At 41.2% G+C, this 24,277-nt stretch overlaps 1 protein-coding gene across 1 annotated transcript in view; it reads right to left on the minus strand.

Annotated features, from left to right (window-relative positions):
- Nucleotides 1-24,277, minus strand: part of SLC30A9 (solute carrier family 30 member 9) — a 220,582-nt gene that overhangs the window by 21,369 nt on the left and 174,936 nt on the right. Inside the window, exons 14-16 of the mRNA XM_029588688.1 lie at nucleotides 13,943-14,050; nucleotides 4,932-5,097; nucleotides 2,191-2,320 (exon numbers count right to left, since the gene is read on the minus strand). Of these exons, the coding sequence (XP_029444548.1) occupies nucleotides 2,191-2,320; nucleotides 4,932-5,097; nucleotides 13,943-14,050 (404 nt within the window). The remainder of the gene's footprint in view (nucleotides 1-2,190; nucleotides 2,321-4,931; nucleotides 5,098-13,942; nucleotides 14,051-24,277) is intronic.

A 24,277-nucleotide genomic window follows, 5' to 3' on the forward strand; every position in this document is an offset into this window, starting at 1 on the left:
CCTTATCTTCTGGAAGCCTTTGTGGTTTAACTTCACCAAGCTTCTCGACCAGCTTGTCTAGATCACCAAACAATTTTCCTTTAAAGGGAAATTTACTTAGATGGGCTTTGGATGATGCATCAGCCGACAAATGTCAAAGCTATAAAAATCACTTGGCAGCCACAGACGTTGCAACGGAACTTGAAGACATTCTAATCTGGACATATAGGGGATTAACTAGGAAAGCAGCCCCTGACTCCAAACAGCCACAACCTGAAATTAAAGCTAGGCGTGCTTTAATAAAACTTCAGTTTTACGATCTTTGAGTGCAGCAGTTCCTTCTACCAGCATATTTGTTTTTTTGAATACTGCAGAAACCAATCATCAATTCATGGCACTTGAAAACGTTTCTGGATTACAGTGGCAGATGATAGACTTTATTTAAAGCTTTAACACCTATGAGACAAGACTCTGAGGATTCCCATTCTGAAAGGAGCATATTTTCCACCTTAGAGTGTGGCAGAAAGGCCTTAGTAGACTTTCAAACACCCTGAAGATTAAGATCCCTCCAAGGAACTTCCTCTGCATTAGGGTCTGAAATCCTAGAAGTAACCACCTGAGAAATAAGGGAGTGATTTCATCCTTGTAAAATACACAGATAACTGTACCATCAGTTCCCTCTAAAGATAATTCACCAACCTATAAGAAATCAAAAGTATCAATTTCCCTGATGTCTTCTACCTCAGAAACAGGAAGAACTGCAATATTACAGCCCACAGAACTAAAAACATCCAAAGAAAACCAGTCCATTTGTTGTCACAGGTGCTACCATTCAAATACTTGGGACCAGACACTGATCCACAGGGAGAGAAAGATGGCTCCATCACCAGGTCTCCATAGGGCACAGTAGGCATAGTGTAAAAATAAAAAAAAATTAGGAGAAAACTCAAACTAGATAAGGTGATGCTTGCAAGTGATACATTATTTTGATCCACAAGAATCAAAAATAGAGCCTCCTCAATGTGTAGAGAGGAAGACTAGCAGATGAAATGCTGGATTTCAAAATGGTAGTCATTCCTGCTAAAACGGCTTCCTAAGCTGAGATAAATTCTGAAAAACTGTCCTGGTGCTAAGAGACTAAAACTGAGAACTCAACATTATCATCACCAGTGACAGCCAAAACAGGGTTTTATGAGATATCCCCCCTGGAAGAGGTAGCCTTCTTATAAACTGAACAAGAGAGGCTGACAACACTCCTAAAGTATGGCTCCCAGAACATGAACAGGGTTGTCTTCATTCACTGGATATTGCCTGCCATTCTTTAAAAAATGTCACAGAACAACAAAGGCTAGAGAGAATCTCAAACAGTCTAAACATGAGCCGCCACCTCCCCCTAAAACAATTACCCCATTCCTGTGGTTAAGTCAGTAGTTGCCAATGAAAATTGCCCAGCATGCTGTTAAATTCTCTATTTTTAAATCTTTAAGACAAAAATTAGATTTGGGGGGGGAGAAGAGAGAGGGGGGAAATTTTTATCTTCACAGAGGAACCTTCAAAAGGTATAAAAAGATACCTCACCTTCTCAATTCTATCGAATGCCCTTTGAGGATGTGAGTCTCCTAGAAGGGCTCGCAGAACAAAAGCCAGAATCAGGTAAAAAATAAATAAATAAAAAAATTTGTTTAACAAAAGGCTCTAAATAATCAATTAAGAAATGAATAAACCCAAACCTGGGAGACAAATATCCTGTTGTGCCAGGACAGTATGACTTGCCATCTGCTGGAGACAAAGAATAATGGCTTTTCTTGATCTGCACCATGTGATAATATCACTGAAAAAGGTGGGTCCTCTGTCTCCAACCACTAGAGTAGGGGAAGTAAACCCACACATCTAGGCTGGTATAGCAGGATAATGAAACAAATATTTACAGGATAACAAGAATGTTGGAAAAGGTAAACATATAGTTGCTTAAAGTATGTAATCTTTCATGTCTGGCAGGGTGCAATCTCATATGAGCCTATTAGCATTTCATGTTTTTCTCAAACTATCAGAGGAAAAATTGTGCTACCCTCATGCTACATATCACTGCCCACGATCTGCTTACAAATCTGGGTTTCAATGTACTTGATAATTAAGGAAATTTGAAATTCTAACCTGTCATAAAATAATATAAAAACACCAGAATAATATGGCTCTTTACAGCAGACTCACATTTAACATCTGTTCAATGTCTTGTTTTTCCAAGTAAGAACGCGTAACAACCCGTCCATCAAAGTCTACCTCTGCCTTGAATCTCACTTTGCTCATTCCCATATCTGTGGCTTTCACGTCATGAATAGCTCTGGAAAAAGAAAAGAAAAGTTGTCCCACTTCATTATACATTAGGCTGTAAATAAGGCAAGGATAGAAGTTATGAAAAAATGTGTGAATCACAACTTTATTATTTTTTTGTCAAGATCTCATTGCCCAACAGTTACACTGTGAATATAAAAATGCCATGTTTACTTTCCTCCTCACGCTTAAAGCTCATTAATATTATAACTGGAAAAGCAGCAGAATATGTACCATCATTAAGCAATAGCTCTGCTTTAAAACTTTATACTTGGAACATTTCAGAATTATATTCGTATACTTACATTCCAGGTATGAAAGAGATGCAGTGAAGCTAGAAGAAACATAATGCTAGGGTTATGGAAAATTTTATGAACGGACTGTGAAAACTGGAACTAGATGGAAAGAAAGGGGAAATCAACGAAGTAGCATCTAGATATAAAGTTCTGAGACTAAAAGATATGGTTGTCATGGCTTATTTTTCAGTTCCTCCCTCTATTGTTCTTACAGTTCAGGCACAGAGCTTGCTTTGGACTAGAACAGGTAGCAGATCAGGTCACAGTTTTGCAATAGTCCAGGGGTGACCAATTCCAGTCCTCAAGAGCCACAAAAAGGCCAAGATTTCAGAACATCCACAATGAAAGTGTATGACATAGATTTGCATACAATGGATGCAGTGCATGCAAATCTCATGCATATTCATTGTGGATATCCTGAAAATCTGGCCTGTTTTTAGCTCTAGAGGACTGGGGATGGCCACCCGTGCAATAGTCTATACACATTTTATGTTAGTGTAACAGACTTTCTGACCATCTTTTAGCAATTTACTTGCTGACTTTATTTAAGATATGCTAAAGGATAAAAATCCTGCATTAATTTTTCAAATATGAATTTTTTAAGCTTGTCTAAAGTTGGAAGCAATACTGTACAGAGAGTCAGGAAACATGAGAACTACCAATTCCAGTATACATTGACGAAAAGGACTTCAGAAAATAATATTTAATTAATGAACACTTATTACTCCTGCTTTGAAAAAGTACTTTGCAAGATATAAAATTCTATGTGTAAGGATGACTAAGACCTCACTATAGGTTAAAATATAAGCACTTCCAGAAATGCAAGTGTCCAGGGAAGTAGAATTAATTGGCTCATCCCATACAGGATAGCTCTTTGTTCAAAAGCTATATAGGTGACTGCACAATTCACAGGGAGGAGATATCCAGAAGAGCTAAGGAGAGGCAGCAAGGGTTGTGGCTCTGCAGGTTGCTGGAGAATAAAATGCAGTTTGCCATCCTTTTCCGTTGAGAGAATGAGTTGCTCTCTCTACCTGTTGGAGTGGCTTCTAGGATGGGATACTACCCCAGTCATTGGATACAGTAAACTTGTCCAGGAATCTGCTGTACTTGAAGTATTTCTATTTTTTTTTTAAGTGGGAGAAAATGACTTTATAGTTTCCTAAAGGGGTTTTTAAGGGAGAATGAAAGCCATTTGGATCAAGAGGAAGATTAAGACTCCTGTCAATTCAATCACGTGATATAAAAATTAGCATTTTTGTGCTTATGGACTGTTGAAACTAACTCTTTTTCCAATTTTTGTACTGTAAATCTTTTATTTTTATCTCTGGTATTTTTGCTTTGGAACAATTCCCAATGTGTGTGTGGACTGCTTCTTGAGAGACTGTGACCATGATACCTTGAGCTCTGCAGCTTTGTGCTTCCTCCACCCCACTCCCAGGAATCTTAATGTGGAGTTGCAGTCTACTTTCTTATGCTGAGGCATCTGAAAGTGGCCCCTTCCCTAATATTCGAGGAGTACCCTGAGAAAGGGGCTTGCATATTTTTTCATACAATTTTTAGAAAATTATTTTTTATTCTTGGTCAGTTAGCAATTGAGATTTTTAAGTTTTATATACATTTCCATACAACATTTGCCTGTATGAAGTACAGCAAGACAACAAAATAACCTGAAATATTGTTAGCAAACTTTTCACTATTTCAATGAAATCATTTTTCACCCTACCTTTTATCTCCACCCTCCTCCCATTCCCTCCACATTATTCCTCATATTACCATTAGCATGCCACATTACAATTAAACTGTCCTTCACTAAATTTTAAATGTAATTCACTCTACATTTGCCTAAAAACATATCAAAAGCAATTAGATTTTCACTCATTTCTTGAAACAGAAATGGCTGGTTGAAATGCTAGAAAATTTTAATTTATTACTTACCCTAACAACATTTATTTAGAAGTTTTTTGACTACTTCTTACCCAACCTGTCAGTTCTGGTACACAATTGATCTAGCCAACAATATTAATCCCTTTAAGGCTTTTCTTTTCAGAATTTCATTATACAGTGAAATCTGTTAACTGGGACCAGTGCAGGTTTTACTATATAGATTCTGGACAATCGATCAATGTGTTCATCCAGTCATAAAACAATACTGTAGAAAATGTATTTATCATGTACACTTCCCAAATACAACAAACTATAACAACCCACACAGCATATGAAATCCCTAACATTCAAGATGGCTTAGAGCCTTGTGAAGAAATGCAACATAAGATCCTTAAATTGCTCTTAAGATTTGCTCGACAGTTTCATTACTAAGCTTCTTACCTGACTGCAGGGTCACTCTCCAGTAACTCAGTGAGTCGCTGTACTTGCTCAGGTTGGATTGATCGCCCCAAAAGTGCTTCTGTGTTAGTGTAGATTAGAAAAGCTGATACAACACCTAAAAGTGTTCCAACACCTAGAGATCCAAGGCTGTCATAATAAGGGTTTCCTAAACAATACATCCAAAACACACAAAAGAAATCATCAGTTACATCTGAAATATGCCCCCCTTTGACCAGGAATTTTATATATTAGGCATTTGGTAGCTCATGGGGGCGAGGTCAACATCAATGTATGCTTTATTATATTTTAAAATGTGATAAATTGTGATCTAGAGCTTGGAGAGTAAACAAATAATCTTGCTAAAGGATAAGGCACATGAAAAAAGTATAATGACATTTTTCACTGACAACTAAATATTCCACCATAATCATACTAATTTAAGGGTCAATTCATGTCAATTCACACACACCCCCCCCCCCCCCCAGGCTTCTTTGGGTTGCATGGGACAAATATCTCAGAAAATTCAGGTTTTGGCAAATAGCAATTATAGTAATAGGGTCTAGTGAGGAGATATGTGGGGTAGACAAAAACACAGTGGCCGAAAAAAATGAGCTGAAGGTGTGGAGTCAAATGTACCATAAACACTTCTTGAATGTCCTCCACTCCATTCAAGGACTAGCACATGAGGGGTTATTTGCTTCTCAGAACTCTCTCAAACTCTTCCCCCATTATTTCATAAGAAGCCAGCCACATAAGTGTATTATTTATAAGAACATAAGAACATAAGAAAATGCCATACTGGGTCAGACCAAGGGTCCATCAAGCCCAGCATCCTGTTTCCAACAGTGGCCAATCCAGGCCACAAGAACATGGCAAGTACCCAAAAACTAAGTCTATTCCATGTAACCATTGCTAATGGCAGTGGCTATTCTCTAAGTGAACTTAATAGCAGGTAATGGACTTCTCCTCCAAGAACTTATCCAATCCTTTTTTAAACACAGCTATACTAACTGCACGAACCACATTCTCTGGCAACAAATTCCAGAGTTTAATTGTGCGTTGAGTAAAAAAGAACTTTCTCCGATTAGTTTTAAATGTGCCCCATGCTAACTTCATGGAGTGCCCCCTAGTCTTTCTACTATCCGAAAGAGTAAATAACCGATTCACATCTACCCGTTCTAGACCTCTCATGATTTTAAACACCTCTATCATATCCCCCCTCAGTCGTCTCTTCTCCAAGCTGAAAAGTCCTAACCTCTTTAGTCTTTCCTCATAGGGGAGTTGTTCCATTCCCTTTATCATTTTGGTAGCCCTTCTCTGTACCTTCTCCATCGCAATTATATCTTTTTTGAGATGCGGCGACCAGAATTGTACACAGTATTCAAGGTGCGGTCTCACCATGGAGCGATACAGAGGCATTATGACATTTTCCGTTTTATTCATCATTCCTTTTCTAATAATTCCCAACATTCTGTTTGCTTTTTTGACTGCCGCAGCACACTGCACCGACGATTTCAATGTGTTGTCCACTATGACACCTAGATCTCTTTCTTGGGTTGTAGCACCTAATATGGAACCCAACATTGTGTAATTATAGCATGGGTTATTTTTCCCTATATGCATCACCTTACACTTATCCACATTAAATTTCATCTGCCATTTGGATGCCCAATTTTCCAGTCTCACAAGGTCTTCCTGCAATTTATCACAATCTGCTTGTAAATTAACTACTCTGAACAATTTTGTGTCATCTGCAAATTTGATTATCTCACTCGTCGTATTTCTTTCCAGATCATTTATAAATATATTGAACAGTAAGGGTCCCAATACAGATCCCTGAGGCACTCCACTGTCCACTCCCTTCCACTGAGAAAATTGCCCATTTAATCCTACTCTCTGTTTCCTGTCTTTTAGCCAGTTTGCAATCCACGAAAGGACATTGCCACCTATCCCATGACTTTTTACTTTTCCTAGAAGCCTCTCATGAGGAACTTTGTCAAACGCCTTCTGAAAATCCAAGTATACTATATCTACCAGTTCACCTTTATCCACATGTTTATTAACTCCTTCAAAAAAGTGAAGCAGATTTGTGAGGCAAGACTTGCCCTGGGTAAAGCCATGCTGATTTTGTTCCATTAAACCATGTCTTTCTATATGTTCTGTGATTTTGATGTTTAGAACACTTTCCACTATTTTTCCTGGCACTGAAGTCAGGCTAACCGGTCTGTAGTTTTCCGGATCGCCCCTGGAGCCCTTTTTAAATATTGGGGTTACATTTGCTATCCTCCAGTCTTCAGGTACAATGGATGATTTTAATGATAAGTTACAAATTTTTACTAATAGGTCTGAAATTTCATTTTTTTAGTTCCTTCAGAACTCTGGGGTGTATACCATCCGGTCCAGGTGATTTACTACTCTTCAGTTTGTCAATCAGGCCTACCACATCTTCTAGGTTCACCGTGATTTGATTCAGTCTATCTGAATCATTACCCATGAAAACCTTCTCCATTACGGGTACCTCCCCAACATCCTCTTCAGTAAACACCGAAGCAAAGAAATCATTTAATCTTTCCGCGATGGCCTTATCTTCTCTAAGTGCCCCTTTAACCCCTCGATCATCTAACGGTCCAACTGACTCCCTCACAGGCTTTCTGCTTCGGATATATTTAAAAAAGTTTTTACTGTGAGTTTTTGCCTCTACAGCCAACTTCTTTTCAAATTCTCTCTTAGCCTGTCTTATCAATGTCTTACATTTAACTTGCCAATGTTTATGCTTTATCCTATTTTCTTCTGTTGGATCCTTCTTCCAATTTTTGAATGAAGATCTTTTGGCTAAAATAGCTTCTTTCACCTCCCCTTTTAACCATGCCAGTAATCGTTTTGCCTTCTTTCCACCTTTCTTAATGTGTGGAATACATCTGGACTGTGCTTCTAGAATGGTATTTTTTAACAATGACCACGCCTCTTGGACATTTTTTACTTTTGTAGCTGCTCCTTTCAGTTTTTTTCTAACAATTTTTCTCATTTTATCAAAGTTTCCCTTTTGAAAGTTTAGCACGAGAGCCTTGGATTTGCACACTGTTCCTTTTCCAGTCATTAAATCAAATTTGATCATATTATGATCACTATTGCCAAGCGGCCCCACCACCGTTACCTCTCTCACCAAGTCCTGTGCTCCACTGAGAATTAGATCTAAAATTGCTCCCTCTCTCGTTGGTTCCTGAACCAATTGCTCCATAAAGCTATCATTTATTCCATCCAGGAACGTTATCTCTCTAGCGTGACCCGATGATACATTTACCCAGTCTATATTGGGGTAATTGAAGTCTCCCATTATTACTGCACTACCAATTTGGTTAGCTTCCCTAATTTCTCTTAGCATTTCACTGTTCATCTCACCATCTTGACCAGGTGGACGGTAGTATACCCCTATCACTGTAGTCTTCCCTGACACACAAGGGATTTCTACCCATAAAGATTCAATTTTGTATTTAGTCTCATGCAGGATGTTTATCCTGTTGGACTCTATGCCATCCCGGACATAAAGCGCCACACCTCCTCCCGACTGCTCCTCTCTGTCATTGCGATATAATTTGTACCCCGGTATAGCACTGTCCCATTGGTTATCCTCTTTCCACCATGTCTCTGAGATGCCAATTAAGTCTATGTCATCATTTACTGCTATACATTCTAATTCTCCCATCTTACTTCTTAGACTTCTGGCATTAGCATACAAACATTTCAAAGTTTGTTTTTTGTTTGTATTTTTATTCTGCTTTTTAATTGAAAGGGATAAGTTAGAAGTTTTTAGGTCAGGTGAGTTTTTAGTTACAGGCACTTGGACTACTTTTCTAATTATTGTAACCTCACTGTTGGGATGCCCTAATTCTAATGCATCATTAGTATCCTTTAAAGATACCTATCTCCGAACCATGCGCTGCTGAGCGACTGTCGGCTTTCCCCTTTGTTCTAGTTTAAAAGCTGCTCTATCTCCTTTTTAAAGGTTAGCGCCAGCAGTCTGGTTCCACCCTGGTTAAGGTGGAGCCCATTCCTTCGGAAGAGACTCCCCCTTCCCCAAAAGGTTCCCCAGTTCCTAACAAAACTGAATCCCTCATCTTATTATTTATTTGAGGTTTTTCTAGACCGACATTTGTTGGGAACATCATATTGGTTTACATAAAACAGTAAATGCAACGTAAAAGCTTCACAAGGAATGTTATAGCTTAAAAACACAAGGAGGGAGGGGGGAAGTAGATAATTACAATGCAAGCTAACTTCAATACAAAACATTTTAACTTTAATACATGAACATTTTAACTTCAACTAACAGAGTGGGGTGTTTAGAAAAAGGGGAAGAGATAATAATAGATGAGATACTAAAGTAAGGGGGTCATAGGGGGAAGCGGAGGGCAATAGAGAGCGGTGTAGCGGTATAAGGTAGCTTCAGGAACAGAGGGGGAAGTAGGGAGAAAGGGGGAGAAAAATAGAGAAGGTGAGGAGGTATATCCAGTAATGAATTGCTTAAGGAATAAATAAAGGGTAATACAAGGGTTTACCAAAGGTAAGATTGTGGAGGGGGTCTAAAAGGTTGTGCATAAAAGAGGGGGGGAGGAGGAGGGATACAGGAGCCTGTAGTTGTGTCATGGGGCCTAGAAGGCAGAAAGAGGGAGAGGAGAGGGAGATGTCGAGTGACAGATGAAAGGGGGAGGGAGCTCAAGTGAAAGCCTATTTAAATAGCCACGGCTTCAGTTTTTGTTTGAATTTTTTTGGGCAGAGTTCTTGTCGTAGATCAGTGGGCATAGAGTTCCAGATTGTGGGCCCTGTGATGGATAGAGCACGCTCTTTAGTGGATGTGAGATGAGGAAGCTTGGTGAGGAGGGTGTGTGTGTGCAGGGTAGCCTTGTAGTGTGTTCTGGTAGGTCTCTTGAAGGTGTGGAAGTGTAGTAGTCATTGAGGAAGTGCATATTATGGGTATGTAAGGTTTTGTGTATGATGGATAGGGTCTTATAGCGAGATGCGATAGGGAGCTAGTGTAATTCTTTGAGGATGGGGGTGATATGCTCAGTTTTACGAGTGTTGGTGAGGATACGGGCAGCAGTGTTTTGCAACATTTGGAGTGGGGAGATTGTGTTTTTGGGAAGGCCTTGAAGAAGGGCGTTGCAGTAGTCAACTTTTGAAAAAATCTTGGCTTGGAGGACTGTGCGAAAGTCACTGATGTGGAGGAGGGGTCTTAGCTTTTTTAGGGTGTGCAGTTTGAAGTAACACTCCTTCACTGTGGAATTGTTACATTTTTTTAAGTTTAGTTGATTGTCATTGATGACGCCTAGGTCATGAACGTGTTGTGCAGGGGTGAATGTAGGAGGGAGGGAGAATGGTTGTGAGCGGGTGATGTTCAGGGCCGGTCGCTCTAGTCACATGGTCTGCCGAGCGCGGCCGTGACAGAGCCGCGCTCGACAGACCACGTGGTATCTCTGGGCTGGCCTGGGCGGCGAATCCCCGGGCCGGTCATCATCGGGAATCCGCCCCTAGTGATGTTGTTGTGTTGGGGTGATATGATCATGATTTCTGTTTTGGACCTGTTGAGAGCGAGGTTGAGGTTAGTGAGGAGGGTATGATAGGATATTCAAATAAGATCAAGCAGTGAGTGAAGTCTGGGCAAACAAATTTTTGATTCTTGCTCTTCGTAATACACCCAGTTCCAGATGTTGCTGACATTGTAATAGTGACTAGGCATATCCAAAAAAGAATTATGAGCCTGATGAATGCTGTAATGAAACTGATACTGTAGTCAATGTCCAAGAGCAGAAACAAGTCTAAAACACTGATTAAAAGGATTTAGGTTATTTTCACTGCTATGGGCCTCTTAGCAGCCATTTCAAAGTACACATTATGGTGTTCACTCAAGTTGAAAAATATATTTTTGCCAGATATTTCTCTAAGTCCCAAGTGGAGCTAAATCAACCTCTTAGCAACTGAGGTATTTTTTCTTTTCTTACTGTTAAGAGTCACTTATTTTCCTCTATAATCACTAGAAATACTGAAAGCAACACTTACTTGAGAATAGAATTGGATGCATATTTACAGTTTATGGTAGCCAGAATCCTTGCAATGGGACTGGTTACTTAAGGTTCCAAACAGAGTTCAGGTCCTTCAGCAATGCTTTCATATTGCAGAACTCCTTTGCTCTCTGATTCCCTCCACAGTAAGAAATAAAACAAATTCCAATTGTGGGGAGGGGTTTTCCTCATACTAACTTAATTTTATTATTTTTTGGAATTAGCTCAAAGTGAATTACATTGATGCAGTAGATATTTCACTATCCCTAGAGGGCTTACAATTTAAGAAGGTCATTACTAAACCATGATAAACGATTAACATTTGAAAACAGTGTTTATCGGATGAAAAACTGTTTATTGCATGATAATCGCATATTGCAGCAATATCGTGTGACATTTGGCCTAAAAAAACGGCCCCCTATTTAGATGAGCTGCTTTGCATTCATTTGAATGCATACAATCTTCAAATGCATGCAAATCAGCTCATTCAGGTAATCCTATGCAAATAAAATAACACGGCTTGCCAAAGTTGCATTATTTCCCAAAACGTTAGCTACAACTCAAGAGCACAGCGCACCCTCTAGGCTCCAGGTCCAGGAAGTGGCCATTTCTATCTGAAACTGATTTCTGATCATGTCCATCTATATTACTATAACTCTTTATACCTTGGTTAACCTATCTAATGTGTATATTACAGCTCATACAAAACGTGGCTGCTCGCCTGTCTCTGGACTGGTTCATTTCAATACTTTCATGAGCAATACTGCAGAAGGATTGTCAGGAAAAGTCTGTCTGTTTGCCAGTGACACCACAATCTGCAACAGGGTTCACAGCCAGGAAGGTGTGGGGAAAACATGAGGAAGGATCTAGCGAAGCTTGAGTAATGGTCTACGGTCTGGCAGCTAAAATGTAATGCTAAAAAAGGCAGAGTAATGCATTTAGGATGAAAACCCCAAACAAGAGGTGTAGTATTAGGGGTGAAATTCTTCTAAGCTGGAGTCAGTCTAGGGAGGCTGAAAAAATGGTCAGTGGTCTTCGTTCTAAGGCATATAACAGACAAAGATATGAATATGGAATGTGCTACTGGAAGTAATCACCAGCATTCTTGTAAACTAGAATTTATTCTGTGTTTTCTGGGCAAAGAATTCTCTGTGATCAGCTTTTGGTGTTTTGATAGAATAATGTAATGCAGAGCTAAACAGTTTTTTAGATTTTTTTTTTGCCAAAGTCCTCTAATCTGTGGCAAGAATCATGCTAGTAATACTAAGAAAAAAATACTTTCGGGGGGGGGGGGGGGGGGGTGTATGCTGCTGAAGGAAATAAGGAGCATTTTTACATTTAAACTTTGTGTGGGCTGTGTCAACAGAGGAATCGGTAGGTAGGAGGGTGTCCTTGAGGGGAGGATGGAAATGATGTTCTCACTGTATTCTGTGAATTTTATTTCCTTGCCGCAAACCACTTTGAACATTTTGTAGGAATGTAACGGTATATACATTTTAAGAAATATCAAGCCTAACCATTAGTATTTATTTCCCCTCTCTTTACTACTCTCAATACCTTTATCGTGGCAATGGCTTTGTCAAACTCCTTGTGTGGCTAGCAGGAACACAAACAAGATTCCAGATAAAACATTTGCTCAAATAAATATAAACTGTGGCCCTTCCTCTGGCTCTAGCACATCCAAAGAAAAGGATTCAGGAAAGCAAAGGACTCATGCATTACAACAAAGAGCTGTGTGATGCTCTCTCCCAAGGACTAGCGAGATGGATCTGTGTAGCACTTCAGACCTTGGCTGCCCTAAGAAACAGAAACCTGGCACCGGGCACAATGCATGGCAGAAAGGCCTTTTCAGTCCCTGGAACATATCAAGTGACCTAATAAATATTTGAAAAAGCTAAAATGCTAAGAACTTATTAACTTTTACTTAATTTGGTCATTTTCCTTTCAAGACTATTTCTATTTTTTTTTACATAAATTTACAGGTATTTAGAAAATTGTAGAGCTGGAATTGTTTCAATGCAGATGTGGTCCAGTAAATCTCATCAGGTTTAAAGAGGATAATCCTCACTGCATGCTCTGACATTTTCAAAGATAAAATCTTTGTTTCTGTTTGACAATAAGCATTCTTCATAAAGATACACTACACTTTCTGATAAAATAAAGAAAAAAATTGAAAAAAAAATATAATGGGAGGTTAACACAGAAACATGGAAGGTGTTAGCAGATAAGGACCAATTGGTCTACCCACTCTGCCCATTTGTGCCTGTCTCAGGTTTGATTCAATCTGTGCTCTTCTCCCTCCCTCCCCTATTAAAAGTGGGGTGTGTGTAAAGAATAGCTTCCCAATAGAGCTAGCATAAATGGGATCCAACAAAATATGGGATAACGATAGAGGATCATTAATTAAGGAAAAAGAAGGGTAAAGTCAGAGAGCAAGTAGGGTCTCCAGCACTACATGAGGAAAGAAAGATGGGCAAACTAATCTGGCTTCAAATTTGAGATTGGGCACCCAATGGAAGTGATACGAGCAGAGCTTGGGTTGGGAAGCAGGACCAGAGTAAGGGAGAGGACATCACAGCGGCTGCTACTGGCGGGGTCTGGGCTAGGATAAGGGAGCTGCAGCGGCTGCCGCCAGTTGGGCCATACATAAGGAGAATACCGAGAGGGAGGGGAAGAAGTTGGCAGGGAGGTGAGTTTGAGGGGAGTGCGGTTGAAAGGATCCTTGGCGAAAGGAGAAGTGAGGGGAGGAGACTGCCAAAAGAATAGGGAAAGGGAGAGTAAAGAAAAGGAAAAGAAAAAATATATAGAGAGAGAAAATACCTAAAGCACAAAATAGCCAAACAAAGAAAAGCTAAATAAAAATAAATTTGCCCAGTGCCTAACTTTTCTAAATATTTTTCCATCCCTGCTCATGGTCTCTCTCTGTTGTCCTATTCTATGGTGCTTAATATTTACCTGTGAGGGAAGTCAGACCCATACATGTAGCAGCTATTATCACTCCGAAAACTGCTGCTGCATCTTCCAACAACACCACGTTGGTGCTAGGATCACGGGACTGCATCACTGAAACAAGAAAAATACTACTCAACTGCAACTGTACCAGATCATCCACTTTGTTTCATTGACGTTTGTTGTAGCATCAATACAATATTGTAAATAAACAGTTATATATACAACATACCATTTGAAAAACATCAAGATCACAAACCAGCAATGCAAATTTTAGAACATTTAATGTTTCAATAAACATAGGGTATATACAGTGTTCAACAAGCATTAGTTAGCATCTGAAAAATAAACAAGATTTCAAAACAAACAATTTAGGTGCTAAAACAATTTGACCCTAGATTAAACAGAAATGCAATTTACAGAACTAAAAATTCCAAATCATAGGATCTGCTTAACGCTAACTACAAGATGCATAGTATTTCTTTCCGTTTTGTTCTGATTCCATATAGACAGGGCAGTAAGTTTTGATTGAAAGATCTATTGAATACCTTCCTTTACTAGCTGCCTGTGTAAAAAGGAAAACTATAAGCTGGTACCCTTGTTTTAAGGGGCAGCTTCAGGGTGGTTTCTACAACTAGGTGTACAGAATTCTGTGGCCACAATTTTTAAGTTTTGTTGCTGATCTGATATGCCTACAATGAAATACATGCTGATATGCTGTCACTTAAATGAAGACAAATTATTAAATATAGAAGAAAAATATATATTTTTTAAATACTTATATTTCTAGAGGTAACCTTATCATTGTCTCTCATTGGATTTTCTTTGATTACTATCGTTGTTTTGATAGGGAGAGAAGGTCATGTAAAGCAAAATTGCTTATCTGTAATAGGTGTTATCCCAAGACAGCAGAATGTAGTCCTCACATATGGGTGACGTCACTGGACGGAGCCCTATCACGGAAAGCTTTCTGTCAAAGCTTCTAGAAACTTTTGACTGGCACACTGAGCCCATTGAGCATGCCCAGCATGCCATGATCCCTCGAGCCACAGGGGTCTCTCTTCAGTCTCATTTGTAGCAATAAGCTTTAGCAAAAATAAAATAAAACGATCCAGCCCCAACTCCATGGGGTGGCGGGTGGGTTTTGTAAGGACTACATCCTGCTGTCCTGGGATAACACCTATTACAGGTAAGCAATTTTGCTTTATCCCAGGACAAGCAGGATGATAGTCCTCACATATGGGTGATCAGCAAGCTACAGGCTGAGTCACATCTGGAATGAACCAACAGCATACAACTTGCGCAACAGGCACAACAACTGGTGTACTGTTGGGAAATTGAGGCAGCCTGAAATCACAGCAGGTTGGATGCAGAAGGAGTTTGGATTATACTGGGAATAAGTTCTTTAAGACAGATTGTCCGTAGGCTGAATCTTGAAATTGTTGTCCTTCCTTGTCCAAACAGTAATGAGCTGCAAAGGTGTGAAGAGAACTCCATGTTGCTGCTTTACATTTGTCTAGGATTGGCACTGAACGATAGTGTGCTACTGAAGTTGACATTGCTCTTACTGAATGCACCTTTACTCGTCCCTGGAGAGGAAGGCCTGCTTTTTCATAGCAAAACTCTATACAATCTGCTATCCAGTTGGAGAGCATTTGTTTGCCCACTGCTGTACCCTGTTTGTTTTTATCAAAAGAAACAAAAAACTGGGTGGATTTCCTATGGACTGCAGTTCAGTCTAGGTAACATGCAAGTGCATGCTTACAGTCTAAGGTGTGCAAAACCCTCTCGCCCTGGTGAGAGTGAGGTCTTGGGAAGAATGTGGGCAAGACTATAGACTGATTTAAGTGGAATTCCGTAACCACTTTGGGAAGGAATTTTGGGTGAGTACGTAGGACCACTCGGTCATGTAGGAACCATGTATAAGATGAGTAAGTGACAAGTGCTTGTAACTCACTAACCCTTCTAGCCGAGGTAATAGCTACTAGGAAAAGAACTTTCCATGTAAGAAATTTAAACTCGCAGGAATCAATGGGTTCAAAAGGAGAATGCATGAGCCTCGTTAGTACTACATTAAGGTCCCATTCTGTGACTGGTGGCCGTAAAGGAGGTTTAAGCTGAATTAAACCTTTCATGAACCTACTAACAAGGGGTTGTGCTGATATCAGGACATCCCCTACTCCTTTGTGGTAAGCTGAGATAGCACTCAGATGTAGACATAGTCTGGAGGCCAGAGTCTGAAAGGTGCCAGAGATAATCCAATAAAGATGACGTGGGGCAGGAAGAGGGGTCAATACGTTTCTGCATGCATCACGTGGTGAATCTTTTCTACTTGCAATGATAGAATTTTCGTGTGGAACGTTTTTGTGAAGCTACAAGCACTTGAGAGACATTAGTTGAAAGATTGAGGGGTTGAAGTATCAAGCTTTCAACATCCAGGCTGTTAGAGATAGGGATTGAAGGTTGGGGTGGCGCAACCTGCCCTAATCCTGAGTTATGAGAGTGGGAGCAGTGCCCAGGTGAATTGGTTCCCTGATGGAAAGGTCGAGAAGTATGGGAAACCATAGTTGCTGAAGACAATATGGGGCTATGAGTATCATTGACCCATTGTCTTGCTGTAGCTTTACTAGAGTCTTGGTTATCAGAGGTATCGGGGGATACACGTATAAAAGGCCTGAATTCCAGGGGCGAGCAAAGGCGACCCTGGCTAATTTGTTTGTCTGCTTGTATAGGGAGCAGAATCTGTCCACTTTGTAATTTAGGTGAGATGCAAAGAGATCTATTGTTTGCTGACCCCGGCGTTTGAATATCCTGTTCGATACTAAAGAATCCAGGGACCAATCGTGGGGATGGAATTGACGACTGAGGCGATCTGCAACTACGTTGTGAATGCCTGCTAGATAAGTGGCCCGTAGAAACATGGAGTATGTCAGGGCCCAGTCCCAAATCTGTGCTGCTTCTTGGAAAAGGAGATAAGAACCTGTACCCCCTTGTTTGTTCAGGTACCACATGGCAACTGTGTTGTCTGTCTATATCAAAACGGACAATTTGTAACCTTTCATTAAAATCATCCATTGTACCTGAAGACTGGAGGGTGAACAATGTAACCCCAATATTTAAAAAAGGCTCCAGGGGCGATCCGGGTAACTACAGAACAGTTAGCCTGACTTCAGTGCTGGGAAAAATAGTGGAAACTATTCTCAAGATCAAAATCATAGACCATACAGAAAGACATGGTTTAATGGAAATCAATCAACATGGATTTACCCAAGGCAAGTCTTGCCTAACAAATCTGCTTCATTTTTTTTGAAGGGGTTAATAAACATGTGGATAAAGGTAAACCGGTAGATGCAGTGTATTTGGATTTTCAGAAGGCGTTTGACAAAGTCCCTCATGAGAGGCTTCTATGAAAACTAAAAAGTCATGGGATAGGAGGCTATGTCCTTTCGTGGATTACAAACTGGTTAAAAAACAGGAAACAGAGAGTAGGAATAAATGGTCAATTTTCTCAGTGAAAAAGGGTAAACAGTGGAGTGCCTCAGGGATCTGTACTTGGACCGGTGCTTTTCAATATATATATAAATGATTTGGAAAGTAATACGACGAGTGAGGTTATTAAATTTGCGGATGATACAAAATTATTCAGAGTAGTTAAAACACAAGCGGACTGTGATACATTACAGGAGGACCTTGCAAGACTGGAAGATTGGGCATCCAAATTGCAGATGAAATTTAATGTGGACAAGTGCAAGGTGTTGCATATAGGGAAAAATAACCGTTGCTGTAGTTACACGATGTTAGGTTCCATATTAGGAGCTACCACCCAGGAAAAAGATCTAGGCATCATAGTAGATAATGCTTTAAAATTGTTGGCGCAGTGTGCTGCAGCACTCAAAAAAGCAAACAGAATGTTAGGAATTATTAGGAAGGGAATGGTTAATAAAATGGAAAATGTAATAATGCCTCTATATCGCTCCATGGTGAGACCGCACCTTGAATACTGTGTACAATTCTGGTCGCCGCATCTCAAAAAAGATATAGTTGCGATGGAGAAGGTAAAGAGAAGTACAGCCAAAATGATAAAGGGGATGGAACAACTCCCCTACGAAGAAAGGCTGAAGCGGTTAGGGTTGTTCAGCTTGGAGAAGAGACGGCTGAGGGGATAGAGGTCTTTAAAATCATGAGAGGTCTTGAACGAGTAGATATGAATCTGTTTACACTTTCAGAAAATAGGACAAGGGGGCATTCCATGAAGTTAGCAAGTAGCACATTTAAGACTAATCGGAGAAAATTCTTTTTCACTCAGCACACAATAAAGCTCTGGAATTTGTTGCCAGAGGATGTGGTTAGTGCAGTTAGTGTAGCTGGGTTCAAAAAAGGTTTGGCTAAGTTATTGGAGGAGAAGTCCATTAACGGCTATTAATCAAGTTTACTTAGGGAATGGCTACTGCTATTAATTGCATCAGTAGCATGGGATCTTCTTAGTGTTTGGGTAATTCCCAGGTTCTTGTGGCTTTGTTTGTCCTCTGTTGGAAACAGGATGCTGGGTTTGGTCTGACCCAGCATGGCAATTTCTTATGTTCTTATGTCTTGTGTGAAAGACAGTCCTTGAATGCATGTAGAGCATAATGTATAGCTCGAAGCTTAGGAAATTGATTTGAAATGTTGCTTCGAGTTTTGACCAAGTACCTCGAGTCTGTAGATTGTCTACGTGTTCTCCCCAACCCAAGGTGGATGAATCTATAGTTAAGGTTACTTGTGGAACTGGTTGCTGGAAAGGTAGGCCTGTTCGCAAGTTGTTTGTGTTCGCCCACCAGAGGAGAGATGAACATAACTGGTGGGTTATTTGAATTGGAGATGATAGTGGTTGAATGGCTTGGATCCACTGTGATCTTAATGTCCATTGTGTTATTCTCATGGCTAATCTGACCATAGGAGTAACATAGACTGTGGAAGCCATGTGGCCCAACAGAGTTAGAAACTGATGGGCTGTCGCCTTTTTTTTTGTGAGAAGTGAGTTCGCTAATGTGGAAAGTGTCTCTGCGTGATCTTCTGGGAGGAAGACACTTGAAATTGTGGTGTTTAACTCTGCTTCGATGAATTGTAGTAGTTGAGATAGTATGAGGTGGGAGTTTTGGTAGTTGATTAGAAATCCCAACGAGTGTGGAGCAGATTGATTGTAAGCTTGAGCGAGTTGAGAGCTCCTTGTCTTGATTGGCTTTTGCTGAGCCAGTCATCGAGATAAGGGAATACATGTATGCTTTTCTTGCGTAGATGGGCCGCTGCCACTGCTAGGCACTTTGTGAATACTCTGGGTGCTGAGGCAAGTCCGAATGGCAGCACTCGGTATTGAAAATATTGATGACCCACCAGGAAACGCAGGAACTTGCGATGAGGGGGAAAAATTGGAATGTGAGCGTAAGCATCTTGAAGATCCAGAGGTCAGAGCCAATCTCCTCTTTGAAGTAAAGGAAGCACAGTGCCTAAGGATAACATCCTGAACTTTTCTTTTCGTAGAAATTTGTTGCGTTTTCAAAGGTCTAAGATAGGACGTAGGCCTCCTGTTTTCTTTGGAATGAGGAAATAGCGGGAGTAGAATCCTCTGCCCTGCTGAGGTCGGGGAACTAATTCCATGGCCCTGGCTCTCAGGAGGGTGGACAATTCTGTTTGCAGAAGTGAGGAATGATCTTGGGGTACCCAAAGCGAGTTTGGTGGAGAGTCGTTTGGTACTTTGAGAAACTCCAGATGGTAACCTTGAGATATGATGGAGAGTACACATTGATCTGTAGTGATATGCGACCAATTGGGACGAAAAAAGGAGATCCGACCTCCCACTGGTAGGTTTGGGGTCGGGTTGATGGAGTGGCTGATGTCCTCTGGCAGGTTTTCAAAATCCCAATGCAGGGCCTGTCTGAGGAGGAGGTCGGGGCCTAGGTGCTCTTAAGAACATAAGAACATGCAATACTGGGTCAGACCAAGGGTCCATCAAGCCCAGCATCCTGTTTCCAACAGTGGCCAATCCAGGCCATAAGAACCAGACAAGAACCCAAAAACTAAGTCTATTCCATGCTACTGTTGCTAGTAATAGCAGTGGCTATTTGCTATGTCAACTCAATTAATAGCAGGTAATGGACTTCTCCTCCAAGAACTTATCCAATCCTTTTTTAAACACAGCTATACTAACTGCACTAACCACATCCTCTGGCAACAAATTCCAGAGTTTAATTGTGTGTTGAGTGATAAAGAACTTTCTCCGATTAGTTTTAAATGTGCCACATGCTAACTTCATGGAGTGCCCTCTAGTCTTTCTATTATCTGAAAGAGTAAATAACCGATTCACATCTACCCGTTCTAGACCTCTCTTGATTTTAAACACCTCTATCATATCTCCCCTCAGCCGTCTCTTCTCCAAGCTGAAAAGTTCTAACCTCTTTAGTCTTTCCTCATAGGGGAGCTGTTCCATTCCCCTTATCATTTGGGTCGCCCTTCTTTGTACCTTCTCCATCACAATTATATCTTTTTTGAGATGTGGCGACCAGAATTGTACACAGTATTCAAGGTGCGGTCTCACCATGGAGCGATACAGAGGCATTATGACATTTTCCGTTTTATTCACCATTCCATTTCTAATAATTCCCAACATTGTTAGCTTTTTTGACTGCCGCAGCACACTGAACTGACAATTTCAATGTGTTATCCACTATTATGCCTAGATCTCTTTCTTGGATGGTAGCACCTAATATGGAACCTAACATTGTGTAACTATAGCATAGGTTACTTTTCCCTATATGCATCACCTTGCACTTATCCACATTAAATTTCATCTGCCATTTCGATGCCCAATTTTCCAGTCTCACAAGGTCTTCCTGCAATTTATCACAATCTGCTTGTGATTTAACTACTCTGAACAATTTTGTATCATCTGCAAATTTGATTATCTCACTTGTTGTATTTCTTTACAGGTCATTTATAAATATATTGAAAAGTAAGGGTCCCAATACAGATCCCTGAGGCACTCCACTGCTTACTCCCTTCCACTGAGAAAATTGTCTAGCTTGCCCCTCTGAGCTGGTCTTGACACCCTACCACGGGATGCTGGGGGATAGTATCTCCGTGGCCTGTAATAGGGCTTTCTAGTGTCCTTTCTGGCTGTTCGTCGTGCAGAAGATTGAGGTTCTGATGGAACAGAAGAGAGTTGGCGTAGAGTCTCAGAATGTTCTTTCAGCTGTGTTACAGCATCCTGTACTTTCTCTCCGAAGAGATTGTCCCCAGTACAAGGGAGATCTGCCAATTTTTCCTGAATTTCTGATCTGAGGTCAGAAGCCTTCAGCCAGGCCCATCTGCGAGCACTAATTCCTGTTGCAGCCATTCTGAACGATGTTTCAAAACTGTCAGGCTGCACAGACCTCATGTTTTCCAGCTTCTAGGCCCTTATAAAAGATATTATTAAAGGAATCCTGATATTGTTGAGGAAGTGATTCAGACAATTCCTGTATTTGCTTCCACAAATTGTGCTGGTATTGAGTCATATATAACTGATATGACGAAATTCTGGAAACCAGCATGGATCCTTGAAACATTTTTCGGCCAAGAGTGTCCAAACATTTTTGTTCCTTCCCAGGAGGCGTTGACGAGTGTGGGCGGATTCTCTTTGATTTCTTTTGAGCCAACTCCACCACTACAGACTGGTGTGGAAGCTGAGGTTTCTGATAACCTGGAATGTGTTGAACCAGGTACATGGCGTCAGTCCGCTTATTTACTGGTGGTATGGTACAAGGATGTTCCCATAGTCTGTGCTGGAGATCCACGATCACTTCATGCATCGGTATTGCAAGAACTTCCTTAGGAGGTTCTACAAATTGTAAAACCTCTAGGGTTTTTTGTCTCGTGTCCTCTTCTGCCACCAACTGGAAAGGGATGGTATCTGCCATCTCTTTTACAAAATTGGAAAAAGAGAGGTCCTCTGGAGGTGATTTTCTCTTCTCTTCCGGATGTGAGGGATCCGATAAGATATCTTCCGATGAAGTATCGGTGTGTCCATCATCCCAGGTGTCCGAAGGAGGATGTCGTGGAGGAGTGGAGTGAGGGTGTAACGGTGGCATCAAAGGCATCAATGGTTTCATTGGTGGTATTGATGGAATCAATGGAGAAGGAGGGGGTCTCAGATGTGATATCCCCGGTATTGGCTCAGGCATCAGTAAACTTTGAGACATCCTCTTCCCTGGGACCAGTGTCTTCGATCCCAATGGCACTGGTTGTACCGGAATGGCACCGATAAGGGCATTGAGTTTGGCGAGTATCGGTGCAAATATTGTTAGGTCCAGCATTGGCATGGGCATCAGTGCCGGTGATGGTATCGGTACCGGTGATGTTATTGGTGCCGGTATCGGCACTGAGGGTAGAATGTCTCATAGAGCTTCTGTAACTGCCTGTCAGGTGAAACCATCAAGTTCCGCCCTTATAGCGGGTGAGGTCAGAGCAGCTATAGGAGGTGGCAGTGAAGGCGTAACTGGCTCCTCCACAGATCCCTGTGGTGGCACCATACCCGGCACCGATATCAGTGGGGAACACCTGGGAGTGATGGGCATTGAGGGTATCGATGGCTCTGTTCGAGGTTTTTTCGGAGACGGCTCCATGGGTATCGATTGCACTCCAGGCATCATTCCGAGTTCAAGGGTTGTAAGCTCTCAGATGTTGGTGCCGATGTTTTTTCCCGATGCTCGGTGCCTTTTTTCTCGAGCACAGAGGTGGATTTTATGGACGACCGAGAAGGAGTCTGAGATTATCGGTCACCACTTTCATCAGGACGACGTCTTGTTTTAAGTACTAACTTTTTTGCCGCTCCGGCCGGAGACGAATGTGTTGAAGTGGACATTGATGGCAGCAATTGAAGATGGAAAAGATGCTCCATCTTCTCCAGACGGGCCCATCTGCCTTTGGCTGTCATCTCGGCACACTGCGGACAGGTCGAATGTGTTTTGTGCTTGGCCCCTCGCCCAAGCACAAAACACATTCGACGTGCGGGTCTGTAATGGACATGGTGCGAGGACAATTAGGGCATTTTTTGAACCCAGTAGCCATTTTGAAGGTCGGACAGCCATCGACGGCCTTCTGACTAGAAAAATTGGGACAACGGTATTGACCGGAAAAATGGTATAACTCACCGAACAATGGAGAAAGAGAGACCCCTATGAAGGGGATAACTTTGAAAAACTTTTAAACTTTTTCCGATGAGAAAAATAGTGTGTGAAAACTACCACACAGGGCTCCTTCACCGCGAGCTAAAAGCAGCGTGGAAAAAAGTAGACTGAAGGGAGACCCCTGTGGCTCGAGGGATCATGGCATGCTGGGCATGCTCAGTGGGCTCAGTTTGCCAGTCAAAAGTTTCTAGAAACTCTGACAAAGTTTTCCGCGATAGGGCTCCGTCCAGTAACGTCACCCATATGTGAGGACTATCATTCTGCTTGTCCTGGGATAACTTATAACTCAAATGCAAATCTAAAAAAAAACCCCACAAAAAAAAAACCAAACTTGTCCTTTCCACATTCATTTAACTTTAAAGTTATATACTCTGATAGATTTTCAAAAAACCCATTTAGCAAAAAGATAAGTCAGCAACTTTATCTGGTTATTTATAGCTGAATATTCAGCTGCATTAAAAGTGCAGCTGAATTTCTGGCTAAATCTAGCAGGTCAAATTTTGACAGCTAGATTTCACAAACTTGGTTGATTAGTGCTGAAAACAATTGCTAACTGGCTAAGTTCTCTTTAAAAAAAAAAAAAGGGTAGGGATCTCCAAACCCCAACCCTTCCCAATGTGCACCCTATATGGTCCTATCCTCCTCCCTCTCTCCCGAGCACCCAATATAAAAACGCAGAATGTTCCCCACTCACACGTCCCAATCCTCCTACCTCCCTCCTGCACCTTGACCCTACTGTTACCTCAATGGAGCCAGCAGAAGGACTTGTTCTTTCTTCCTGTCGGTTTGGCAACCTTACAGGCGAATTTTAAAAGCCCTGCACACACCAAAAGTGGGAGATATGTGCATAAGTTGGGCCGGAGCGAGCCAAGCAGATTTTAAAAGCCGCCCGAGGAAGTGCGTATCTCCTGCTGTGCACACAAGGAAAAAGCTTGCAAAAAGAGGCGGGGCGTGAGTGTGGTTTAAGAGGGGCACGGGCATGTCAGGGGAAGGCCAAGAGCGTTACATGTAAATACTTGCACGCACAGGCACATGCTGGGCTCCCATGCCACATCACTTTATTACTGCTATGTATGGCGTGTAAGTAATAAAACAAAAAATGTAGGCTAGTCAGTGGGCTTTTAAGGGTCGAGGCCAACAG

Source organism: Rhinatrema bivittatum, chromosome 1, assembly GCF_901001135.1.
Source record: "Rhinatrema bivittatum chromosome 1, aRhiBiv1.1, whole genome shotgun sequence".
Classification (NCBI taxonomy): domain Eukaryota; kingdom Metazoa; phylum Chordata; class Amphibia; order Gymnophiona; family Rhinatrematidae; genus Rhinatrema; species Rhinatrema bivittatum.